The sequence below is a fragment of the Mastigoproctus giganteus genome, chromosome 9, assembly GCF_048544385.1.
Source record: "Mastigoproctus giganteus isolate SK-2022 chromosome 9, ASM4854438v1, whole genome shotgun sequence".
Classification (NCBI taxonomy): Eukaryota; Metazoa; Arthropoda; class Arachnida; order Uropygi; family Thelyphonidae; genus Mastigoproctus; species Mastigoproctus giganteus.
Window position 1 is genome coordinate 141778899 of NC_143583.1, and position 13314 is coordinate 141792212.

Consider the following 13314-nt stretch of genomic DNA (forward strand, 5'->3'; position numbering starts at 1 on the left):
ACAGCCTTCTACAACTTGCCTGCTCTCCCGCACCGTGCTTCGAGGGATGCTGAATTTATTTAGAAAATTTATCCTGAATATTTTCTTAACCTGCTGTAATAAGTTTGAGCTGTATCCTTTATATTAATGTATATATTGTTAATCTGTTATTGTTATGTTTATTCTCCTGGCAAATATTTGCTGTGTAGGGGTAGATATAACTTCTCCTTTACTTGCATAAATAAATAAATCCTTCCTGAGGTAATTGTGAAAATTCCTGCAGTTTCGCACAATCGTAGGTGTTATGTGCGAGTGATCTGCACCATCTGGAATGCAAATTGTGCCACTCAGTTTCGCCTTCAACTTCAATAGCATTCTCGATACGCATTCAAGCCAACACCATTTCATTCAGCAATCTTTGGGTTCTCAATAGACATTCGAGTACTCCAACAAAACAACTTGGTGTGTGTGTCTCGGAAGTCAAAGCGAGGGGGTTAGAAATAACGCCTGATCGCAGTGCCCGAGGCATGGCGGTTCCACCGCCACTGTAGAATACGAAACTATTCGCATTCACTGCTTGTAGAACATCTGAGTATGCACGCGCACTTTATTAACACGGGCCGCAAGATATACACACAGCGCTTCCCTTGTATTTCGTCATATACAGCAAAAGGCCTTTTGTAAGGCACGATCGTCATTACCCCTTCTTCAAATAACTCGCTCGCAGCCGTACTCTCGAGTCTGTTGGTCGAAGGGAAGACGAGAGTAGAAAGTTTTATTGATCCTAGTACTCAGATGCCGGGAACAGCGATGTGGTGGTGTTTGCCCTGCCTCCGACGATTTTCTGGGATCCCGATGAGCAGGTACTTGGCGATACCCCTTCGGATGTAGAACGCTAATTAACCATGGCTATCCTCCACTCGTGTTGCTGTTGGAAATCTGTGAGAAGCGGGAGTTTTGCCACTGCTATCTACACTATGGTGAGTAAGATTTGGTTTTCAAATCTTCTGCTATTGACTCTCCGCCAGGGCACGAATGCGTGTACTGTACGGTCCACGACCTGTACGAATCTTCAGTAAAGAAATTCTTTGTCCTCAATGTATTCTGGCAGTTGAATGTGCAACTTGTTGCTCGCGTTTCCCTCCGGCTCCAGCGGTGCTCGTGCAACAAGTGTAGTCCACTCAGAGTGAAACATTACGTCATCATATGACGAACGAGGTAATTTCTGAGTGCGAAGTTTTAACCTCTCGTCAGTAGCCGAGGATTAATAACAGTTAAAGCAAGTTTCCATTAGATTTTTCTCAGTCATTTATTTCGCCCAATATCTGTAATAACCACCATCGCTAGCCCCTTATTGGGAAGGTTACCATAGCAACAAATAACGGCCACTGTAAGGGTAGATGCTTTGGGGGAAAAGCAATTACTGTTTGTATAAACATAAGAGGGTTTTCCAAAGAAATGTTACCACGCTTTGTTCTGCTTTCGTTATTGGATGGCTCAAATTTACCTTTAAAGTATTCTTTTATATGAAAGTTCAAAGGGTGTTAATGTAGATGTTTAGAATGGCCACCATCAACTTCGTTAGGTGCGAAGAGAGAGTGTGGCTGAAACTCCACTGGTCGATGTAGTTTCCATCAATCAGGAAAGTGTTGACGCGAAAGATGTTCGCACCTCACGGTTGTAATGCGTTCAAGTGCTGTCTTGCTGAAGTCTTCATTGCCACAAGTACTGAAGGTTTAGTGGATCATTATAAGCGGTAGCCTACAGCTATTCGGTTTCACAATCGCGCTTGTCATTCAAAAACATTCTCCTTTTGCCACTATCTTCTCTTTACTGAGTCTAAAAGTGCCATTTGTGGGTTTTCGAATGCAGAAATTGGTTGGTAACATTTGGGGTCGGGGGGGGACACTGTCCTTTATCTCCACTAAATGCGAGAGGCTATATTTTCTGTTGGTCTACTCTGACTAGCGTAAGACGTTTACTGTAGAGAAATATCACATTGATTATTATTACAGAGAATCGATACTTCATAAAAAGCATACAAAAAAGTGTAGATTTAATTTTATTGGCTGAAAAAGACCTTGTGTTTATGCATTAAATTCTTTTATTTTATTTTATTTTATTTATCGGTGTTGGCTAGTCATTCAATCTTTGTATTACTCTTTCCCCCCCGCCTGCGTGCTGTTTTTTTTTCACTCGAATATCGGTTCCTTCTTCGAGGCGAAAAGGAACAAAAATATCTCCAAGCAGAGGACGTGTTTGCTTCCATTTATGAATAATTCTGTTGCATGCATTAGTCGCAGATGCTTCAATCCCTTAGCGCGTGCCGAATGACGTAATTTTCGAAGTTACCCAGACACTAGAATCGCCAATAAAGATTTTTTGCAGTCACATGATAAAGCGGCTAAATGACCGAATATATTCTAAATCCCTACGGTTTTACGAGGTCTACAAAAGTACGAGCATAATTGGCTCTGCAAGATTACAAAGGTTGCATTAATGTAGAAAATACAGATCATCTTTTATATAAACAGCAAGCTATTTTGTTCAAAGTTGGTAATTTGTGCTCCACGAAGCCTTATGTTTAGCGACTGTGCACTACAGGGGAATATTAATTTCTGTATTACATGCGACTTCTAATTATAACTTAATGATCGCGTGGTATGCAACATTTTGTTTCATAAGCTAATTAGCTGAAGACTATAAATTAAGTCTTTGTGACCAGTCTCTTATTTCTCCAGAGTGCAAACTTCTATTAAATCTGTAGCAAATTGTGACAACGCCAATACTCAATCTCCCAGTGGAAACTTCATTAACCTCTAGGCACGAGGCAACGTCATAGACACGATTTATCGCATAATTATCTCAATAACGAGAAACACATGATTTCCCAACAATTCTTGGGAGAAGACAATCGAGAATCTGTCACATTAGAAGAACCATTTTACGCTCTTATCAATACCTGCTGATGGAGCCAGCTAACTGAGTTATCAGAATCCACGTTTTGCCTTCTCTCTCATCAGTTGAATTTTAACTATGAATTCCTTTCATTTATGCATAATCTCATAAGATTATGTTCAACTCTGTCGAAATAAGTGTAGTTAGCTGAATGCAACTATTTCTGGTCTTCAATAATTCGAATGAAGCAATCTGGAAACTATTTGTGGCGAATAGATATCGCAATGCGTTACACGTCACGAAGTCCCCTCGAGAACTTTCCTTAATTATTTTGAGACACCGATATGCTAGACGTCTGCGCTTGTATTGACAAGGGACATCTCTATAGAAATCTGGGTTACGTGGCTAACGCAGGGTGCGATTTGAAAGCAGATGGAGATGTTTAAGTGTAGATAACAATGTTGCGTTTCTGTTCAGGAAACATCAACTGTTGTGTATTCTTAGGAAAGTGATGTATGACACAAGTAATGGATCGTCTCCTGGTTTGCATGTGCACAGACTGAGATCGTCAATAAAACAAATTGCGCAAGTGACTTGCGCAATAAATGGTGTTAGTTTTGACTGTCTCAAAGGATTTTTTGATCTTCCTTTGACGGACAGACAGTAAAAGGTTGCGCACTGCGATGCTCGCTAATTAGAGCTGAAGAATCGGTTCATCTGCCTATTTGTAAAAGCCCATGTGGCCTCCGCAAATTTACTAAAATTACCATCATAGAAATCTTAATTATTCGATTGTCGTGAGCTTTGAAAAAGGGTTTATTCAAGGAATGGACGGTTAGAAATAGAATTATCTAAAACTTTAATTCTTTCTATGTAAGGTAGTTCTTCTTCCTGATAAGAACTACCTTGGATAGAAAAAAGATCTCAATAAATTTGAATTTACTAATTATTGAATTTAGTTTTCAGCCCACTTTCCTTTTGTTAAATGTTTCAAAATATCCATGTCCGAATCCCGTCAACGATGCGAGGAACAATTTTTAAAATTTAAATTCATTCCGATTGACGTTATTGTCAATTGAAATTAATCTCAAGCGGAAACGTTTTTTTCCTGGAAAGACTAATATTCGAACATAAGTTACTAAAGCACAAAACAACTTTGTCCGTTTGTCCCCATCCTCATTCTGTCCAGTTATTCTAGAACATTAGCCTCAAGAAGTGTTCCAGAAGAGGTATTAAAAGATCTTCACGAAGGCATAAGATTGGGCAAACCTTGTTTACAGTTAGAAGAGAAATGCATGGATCTTATTATAGATGAAAGCTTAACTTTTTTTTTTTTTTTTTTTTTTTTTTTTTATATTCTGATAATATTTCTTCGTTTTTCTTTCCAGAAATCGTGTATATTTTTTCTCACTGCGATGTTCTTTCAAAGTTCTGAAAGAACAGCGACAGCATAATCTCATTTTTGTACGATAATTTCGTTTCTTGGAGTTAAGTAATCCTCCTTCCATTGTCGAAGGTTACGAAATGTGTTATTCTTCCACCTTCAAGATAAGTAAACATTTTTCTAAGCTTCACTTAGCAAACTTCGCTGAGGTATTAACTCAAGTTCGGCAGGTATGAATGCTTCATCGGCTACAGTTGCTCCCTTCTGTAGATTTTAATTAACTATTGGCACATTTTTATGCAAAAATTATTATTTTTTTTACATATATATATATAATTTGCATTTTCTTATACTTTTTTTTTTCACTGCAGCAAAATCCTTCCACTATATGGAGAATACTATTACTATTCCTTGAAATGAAGGGATAATTAAGTACAGACTGTCTTAACAGACTCTCTAGGAGTCTCTGAAAATCCAATTTATGGTCGGATTAAATTAAGGCTTGGTTGCTGATTTTATTTCAAAGGAAGAATTCTTTTTAAATTGTGCGGATACAGAATGATTCTTGTAATTTTTATTATTATTATTATTAGATCCTCGTGAAATCTGGCAGATATTAACGATTTCATTTTAAATTAAATTTCGTTTGCAAATTGCAGTTAACTTCAGTTGAAAACACCACTTTCATATATAACTGGTTCTTATTATTCTAGTTTGTGCATGTCCATTGTCTATAGTGTAGATCATGCTGCCGCTATATGGAGGGGAAAGTACCCTAGTCAAATCAGTTGCGACAGATATAAGAAGTGCAAACTGTAAAAAAACAACAAAAAAAAACTTTAATTCACCTAATTTTACATGTCACTGCTTGGTACTCTACTGGGATTGAACAGTCCAGCGATTCAGTTAACGTTGGAAGCATGACCGGAACTATTTTGCCGTGCAAGTTTCTTGATTCTCCAAGACTTTAAACAGTTTCTTTTTTAGTTTCATCTTTAGAATGGAAAGACGCAGGATACAAGGTAAGGGAGACGAGGAGACACTTTTTTATGAAAACTCCAAACACGAGAGGTATTACAACCTATAGTACTTAGCACCGTGTATGGGTTGGAGGTTGAGAAGATGAAAGAAGATATTCGTTGACAGACTCAAACGTTTTGAACAAATATTTGGTTCTTGACAGAAACCATCGGAGAGCTTTGAATTTTGCAAAACATCCGAACGTTTGCGCTGGTAAGGAATCTTCTCTGAAGGCCGTTGGTAACGCGTCACTCTTTTTTTTCTGATGTTTCACCAATTTCGAAAGAACTTTATTTAAATTGTTCTTCAGAATCGCTCATTTAAAAAAATGATTGTCCCCACCAAACTCGTATTATCAGTAATGTTGTTAAATGACCATTCTCATAACACTCGTATATCTGTGTATTAATTGGCCGAAGACGATATATGAATTCATCGCACCACATAGAAAATGAATGGCCATGGAATATTATATCAACTAACTGCAGTTTCATTCCACCACACCAAAATTTTGGTTTCAGCATTTTCTGAACGCCGGCCAATCTGGTCTCTTAAACCAGATCGCTGGCACCTACCTCCCGATTATTTGCAGCCTTGAATCGCAATGAACCAACACTTGCCATATCACCGATAATACGATGGTCCCCTGTCAAAATGCAGTAATAAGGTTTCAGCACTTTGTATAAACTGCAAAAAGACACTTCATCGGTACTGAAATTAAACAACTCTTTTCCGCCTGATGTGGTGACCATTGCTGGTGTCATAGTGGTTGCCACAACAGTCAAGCCGTGTAGAAAAACGTAGTTTAAAATCTTGTCAGAACGGGAAGAATATTTTTTTCGGATTTTCATATCGAAGTCTTCAATAAAGATTTTCACGGTTTTTACCAACGGAAACTACTCGATTTTCATTCCACAGAATACAAATCATTGGAAGTAACACAATATTCTGACGCTTCATAGTTTTAGTTGCTTTATTTTGCGCCAAACAGCCTGGTATGAGTTTTTTTAACTCTTCCTCATCCTCTTTTAAACATGCAGCAGCAAAACTTAAAGGTAATGTGACCTCGGGCTGCTGTGGCCTCACGATAGTATAATTGACATCTAATTCACAGCAAGGTTTCAAAATAGCTTCTTTTTTTAACCTTTTGCTTTCTTTCTGTATCATTTGTCTTAACTGTCAACAAATGCCATCTCTCGTAGATAAAATCAAAAGGGTTTTGATCTGGCTACTAATTGTTGTTTTTTTTCTTTTGTGTTGAATTAGTGTCAAAAATAAATCTGAAGTTTCCCAAGAAGGTTTTCTTTTTTAGGTTCAATTGCTGAATAGTCGGCACAGTTACAAAGGCTTAATTTTTCAGGAAACATTCCATTAAAATGTATTCTAGACGGAGAGCTATTTGCGGATGGGATTATGGATAATAAGAGTTGAGATAAGCCATGGAATCGTTGGAGGCTGTTTGTTACCAGGGTGATAAAAGTTGCCCTTGGAAGCACGCGCGCGGAAGTAATGGCTGCAAGTTAATGGTTTCAATGTAGCTACGATGGTTTAGTGATTCGGTGGATGTTGCCGTTATCCAAAGATGTGACGGCACGAGGTGCGCAGTGACTGCTAAAACCCCTTTCGGTACTATCCTATTTGTGACAAAATTTTCAAGTTTTTGAAGAAGTCTCCTTGTGGGAATCAAATAGCAACATTCACATGCGCAGCACTTCCTTATGAAAAGGCTACGTTAATCAAGGAGTGGGGGAGGTCTTCTCCTCCATAAGCATTCTATCTAAAAACAGTGCAACATTTGCATAAATGTTCAGTAAAGCGAGTAGCAACTCGCTGTTCCCCAGATTTTCAGGGATTTCCATATAGCGTTCTTATTCGTAATAAGAATTCTCTTTGGGTTGCCTGGCCCAGAATATTTCCTCCATGTTCTCATCTTACTTTTAAATTACGTGAAATTCTCCAACTATTTTGGCGTATAAAAGAAATTTTTAATAATCTCTTTCTAACACCTTAGATAAATCTCAAGTTCGCAAGAAAAAAAAATCAAATCGAAGTACTAAACTTGTAACAAACTTTTTTTTTTTTTTTTTTTCCCCATCAGTCTAAAGTCGTTTAGACTGATGCATAAAATATATAGGTATTCTTTTTTTCTAGTCTTTTTATTTTCCATTTACTTTTGATTGTATATGGATTCACACAACGATATTTCACTTCCAGACTATTTTCATTTCAGATTTGTTGTTTAGAGTTAGCTCAGAGGTAGATACAATCCGGAGTCGTGGTATACAATGTTGTAAACTGCGAGTAGTCTTTGGTCTGTTTCCTGTTATTCGGGGTGAATTGCAGTTTCTTTCCCACGTTGTGAAAAGCCCAAAATTCCTTCTCCTCCCTTGATGCATTCTAACCAGGCCTTTAGAATATGGCATGGAAGACTGTTAGTTGAGGAGATTTATTCCTTAAATTAAACTGACTTTGATTTCATTGATATATTGTAATTAATAAAAACATGTTTGAAGCCCAAAATAAACATTACGGAAAGAGTGAAATAAGATTCCAACATAATCAAATCGAACTGGAGCATACATGCTCACTCTGATTAAAATACGCAGCTGTTTCTAAAAGGCGAAATTCAAGGTAGTTGGAAAAAGTTACAGTATAATCCTCTAGACAAAGAAATTGCAATATCAAAATCAAGAAATTATCTGAATTTTATATTCTGTCGTGGAAGAACGTTATGAAAAAGAGGGATAATGCATTAAATAAGCATTATCTAAGAGAGAAAAGAACATAGAAAATAAATAACACCATGAAGTACTACGATAAGTTGCTGCAATATTTGTCTTGCTGAAGTCAAGAATATCGCCTGTATTTCGGCAATGGCGATGACACAAAGATTTGCTGAATTCCACTTAAGTGAAGATTATCCTTGTCTTTCGTGTAGATATCGATTCTTTCAGTGTCTGTCTGAACACGCCTGTCCAATCGTATGGCTACGGTTAAAAGCAAAAGTGAAGAATTGCGGGTAATAAGAAGCTGGACTCTAGGGTAAAGTTCTTTTCTTTCAGCCGGAGTTTCTTTAGATTAAGAAACTTTCCTATATGCACTTCCGTGGTTCATTCAACTTCAAACTTGCTTTCTTTCTCTCCCAATCCCACATTCTTTCTTTCAGTAATTAGAATTTTGCATCTTTGAAGGTTTCGCAATACGAATAGATGAGAATGTGGTCATAGTTAAGCTAAGTCAGCAAAATTTTCTTTTTGCTTCATTATCATTCTCCTCTGTTCTTTCTTATTTTCCATCTTTGTTTTTTAACGGGTTCTCATTAGCTGCACTTCTTATTAGCTTTCTTTTTAAATCTGCTTCCTCATAGATTAAAGTTTGCGGTTCAAATTGATCTTCAGCACCGCCAATGATTAGAACGTTGCTTGAAAATAGTTTTAATCGATTGAAATAGTTTGGGTGATTTTAGGTTGTTATAGTTTTAATTGGTAGCGGTTTCTAGTCTGCGGATCATAGTTCCTTGGGGAAAAACATGAGCGATGGAAAAGGGACGTTTTATTTTAACGTACGAAGAGTTGGTACCTTAGTTGTTCTGGGACAGCAAGATACCGGTGTATTTCACACTTTCCATGTTTATAAATAGCTTCTAAACGTCAATTTACCAGTTTCGTTCAGTAAGACCAATTTTTCTCCAGTTAGAAAACCATATTTAATGCCCATTTCAATTCCGTGAAAGAATCTAAACTCTACCTTTCCGATTAGTGGTTTAGATTTCGTCCATCGTTAGCCACTAAGCTAATAAAAAGGATTCACTTTAAAGCCATTCAAGTGTTCTTTGATTGACGTTAGTTATTAACTACATAATTTAAGGATGTATTCCTTTTCGGTACGAACAGTTCCTTGAACACCGAGGCTAATCATCAGAACAAATAAATCCAAATTTCCTTTGTTTTGATTTCTCTTTCCTATATTTAAATATAGGCTTAAATCTCCCAGATGTTAGAGGTTTGTGTGTATGACATTCCTTACGATATGAATAAATTTCACTGTCAATAATTAGAAGAATAGTTCCTTGTGAATGTAATCGTCAAAATACAAAAGTTAGTGTAACGAAGGTAACTACTGGCTCATTTCAATTCTAGAAATGAATCATTTTGAGGTTGAGAACAAAAGAAGCCATTAATCTGATCTTAGATTGGCCAGTTCCCTGTAACCAATTTTTTGGCCGAAATCCATGATTTATCATTTAAAAAATGTTAACTGCTGTATGATATGTAATTAGATAAACAAAATTCTACTTTCGATTAGGATATGCTTAAATAAGATACTGCCAACCAGTGGTGCAACCAAAGCTTTGGATTTGGGATACAACAGGAAATATTCTCAATTTTCATATGAATGTTATTACAATTTAACTTTTTTTTTCTTGTTCAGGGATTGTTTAGAATTATAAATTTGCAGTTATGAACAAATGTATTTAACCAAGGAAATTAACAGTATGTCGAAACTTAGGCCACAAAGACTGCTTCAGTAAAAGTCTTTCCAGGTTAGGTGAAAGACCTCTAATGGAAAGCTGGCTATTTTATGCTCTTTCTCCCTTAAGGCATTCCTGAGATCCCCTAACGAAGATGTCCTGATCTCGCTGCAAATTCTGCATTCCAATTCGTCCTCTCAAAGACGTTCAACTGGTCCTGAGGTCTGTGCTGGCTACTGCAACGTATCAATGTTATTTCGGTGTATTCTCTAGACTTGTTTCTTAAGTAGTGTATATGTTTGAAATTAATTCAGAGCTTTTTTGTACAAAATATTTGTATATTTTGTAGGCACACAATTTCCTGGTAAGAAAAGTCGCGTGGCTTTTTGATAAGACAGTGTATTTATCATTTGTGTGTATATTTATTTTTTATGTAAATTTTATATATAAATATAATATAGAGATGAGATACTAGAAAGAGAATTATACACAAGCCTTCTACTGAATAATACCAACTTTTTGGGCGTCCAAAAGCAGTTTCAGTGCATTTTATCTGTTAATCATCTCTGTTGAAATGAATTTTTCATTCTCCTCTTTACTCATAAATCGTGGAGTGCTGTCCTAACAGTGAAGGAATGGGAACTTCAGCACCTGCTGGTTAAAAACTAATGAGAGATTTCTCATTTTGAAAGCTTCCATTTTCATATAAATGATCACTTAAACCATTGTAAAACACGTATCAAGTCTTTTGTTTCCCGATAGCAACAAAAGTACGCTTTCCTCCCCGCTATGAAAATATCCTAATGATAACCATTCAATTTCTGTCCATTGTAATTGACGCCTGGATCCGGTCCATCCCAGATGAATTAAAAAAGAATACCGGATATTCTCAATCCACATCCTAAGAATTGAACACTTTTGTTCAAAAAAAAAAAAAAATCGTTTCTGAGAGAATAGCCCAACTCGATGTATTTCCATTCTACTTGTTTGCTTATGCTGAGAAATCCCTAATGGTATTACCAAATAAGGCAGAACTTCCTCTTATCAAAGAGATATACAATCGATATCAGAAAGCTTACGGAGCCAGGATGAATTCCCTTATGACGTGAGATAAAATATGTCCAGAGGCTAAATGGAGAAATCTCCTTCTGAATGATTTCAGTTAACCATGTAAACCACACAGTACACAAGTTTACCACAGAATGGAACCGATCCAAGCACCAGCTCCTGCCGTGCGAAGGTCAAACTCTGCCATTTCGGTTGTGACGGGAACTCGTTAAACTGATTGCACCGTTACTCGAATTGAACGCTTTCCTTGGGATGAAAGTTATCTGACATGGGCATGCGCAAAATGTTATGACCGTATTAACAAGAGCAGATTAATTATATTCTAATAATAAGGTATCTCTTAAGCGGTAGCCATCTGTGCTTGCATAGTGAATGATCGTTTTTTTTTTTCACACGTATGATATATAGACATGTATAGTATCCTTTGTAGGGCGGCACCTTAACGTCAGTTCAACTCCGCCTTAGTACACCGATTAGAGATCTCTGTAAAAGGCCGAAAATGCGTGTTATGTTTGCGAATGTATGCAAGCGAAGGAAAAACTTGTCATAGGCAGTTATAAATCCGCATACAGGTGACAATTGACAAGGATACACTCCCATTTAATATCGCCACAAATACAGAGCTATAGCTGGAAGATGGAATTCAGCCAGTTTGAGCGTTTAGTGACCCATGCTCAGAAACGAGAAATAACGCATAATTTTGGAATAAACCAGCGATAATTATTTTCCACAGATGCAAAAAGAACATTTTCAAATGAATTTGAAGTTACCCGTCCCTTAGCGGACTTATTCCAGTTATCTTGCCACTACTGAATCCTCCCAGAAACGTGGATTTTCAACCTTGGGATCACTGGCACTTAACTGTAAAACCCAAAATTCAATGGAAGTTCCGTGTCTAATATAAAAACTAATACCACCGAAAATAAGCTGTAAATCAAGGGGCAAAAACTGTTAAGGACCTTTCTGGATAGGGTTGATACGATTCTATCAATCGGCCAGACACATCGTCATAAGCATAGACCGATGGATGGAAAATAGCTTATTCTGTACATTTACTTTAGGGGCATGCCGAAATCAAGTGCCAGCGCCATAGGTACAAATGAGGGCGAATACAGCATTTATACATGAAATGCAGAGAGCGGCGATTCAAACCCCAAGATTATTTGGAAGTGAAGATCAGCATGGATGTATAACTTTTTTTTTTTTTTTTGTATCTCAAGAAGATGCAACAAGTGTTTAAAAAAATTTGAGTTTGGAGCCAATGATCCATTCCGAGAAATTTATGAAATGCCGTAAAAGACACTTTATTTGAAAGTTTAACCACTGGAGGCCAGGAACGATCAAGCGATCCCTTTAGTATCATCATTGTCTTGGTTGATGAAATAGAAAACTTGTTGATGGTACGCGATCGAAATAATAAATTAGTCATAATAGCATTTGCATCAGATTCAATTGAGAAACGAGAAGATCCTTTCACAGGTAGCATGAGATCGTCAGAGTATGCCAGTTTAGAGATGTTATGAGCAGTCCTAAGGAGCCACTCCTCCAGGATAAGGCTCCAGACCAGAGGACTTAACACTGATCCTTGTAGGGCGCCTCCGTAGCCAGGTGGGAAAGAGCAGCAGTGCGTAGCACATGCTTCTTGATTAGACCGGGGTTCGAGCCCATCACCACCAAATACGAAGGACGCGGAAAGGTCAGGGAATGACCACCGCATATCCCGGAGCAATATGGCCTTAGTTGCTAATGCTCCTAAAAAACCAAATAACAACAACTGATCCTTGTGGACAACCACGGCTGACAGGCCTAATGGAGTTAGAGAGAGAGATCAGTCTTCAAAGTATCTTTTAGTTAAATTGTATAAAGAGATCGAACAAGATGCTTAACACAAGCGAACAAAGAAACTGGGCCATCAAAGTTGACCAAAGGCGCCGGTAAAGTCGACGTAGATGGCAAAGGCATATTCGGAGTCAATCTTGGACAAGCGAGAGAAGCTCAATCAGCTTCCTCAGTGCCACGCCCTGGAAGAAAGCAGTGCTGATCGACAAAGTGATGTCTACGAAAAGAGAAGTCTCATCGAGATTAACCGTTCAAGAAGTTTGCCTAAGTGGGACAGAAGGGCAGCAAGTCAACGACTTCATTGCTGTTGCATAATGTATTTTACGGATTAATTTTAGCAGAAAAGTCTTACAGATTGAAGGAAATACTCGTAGGCCTTCATACCAACATTATACGGGCTGTCTCAAAAATACACGGTAAAACGTCAGGAATGAGTTCCTCACATGTAGACAATAAAAATATTTTATATCAACATAGTTCCGGAAATTCTTGGTTTACGAGTTATTAACCGGAATATCTTATCTCCCGCGGGTGATTTCCTTCATCACAAGGTACTGACAGAATCTGGTGGTTTTCCATTCCGGATGTTTACGGTTTGGCGGACGGCAATGCTCTGGAGGCTCTTCGTTCGTACCACGAAAGGTTTCCAGAACGA

At 37.6% G+C, this 13314-nt stretch overlaps 1 protein-coding gene across 1 annotated transcript in view; it reads left to right on the forward strand.

Moving 5' to 3' along the window:
• Nucleotides 1-786: 786 nt before the first annotated feature.
• Nucleotides 787-13314, forward strand: part of LOC150080779 (uncharacterized) — a 135771-nt gene continuing 123243 nt past the window's right edge. The window contains exon 1 of the mRNA XM_090381557.1: nt 787-959. Within this exon, the coding sequence (XP_090237683.1) occupies nt 885-959 (75 nt within the window). The 5' untranslated portion in view covers nt 787-884. The remainder of the gene's footprint in view (nt 960-13314) is intronic.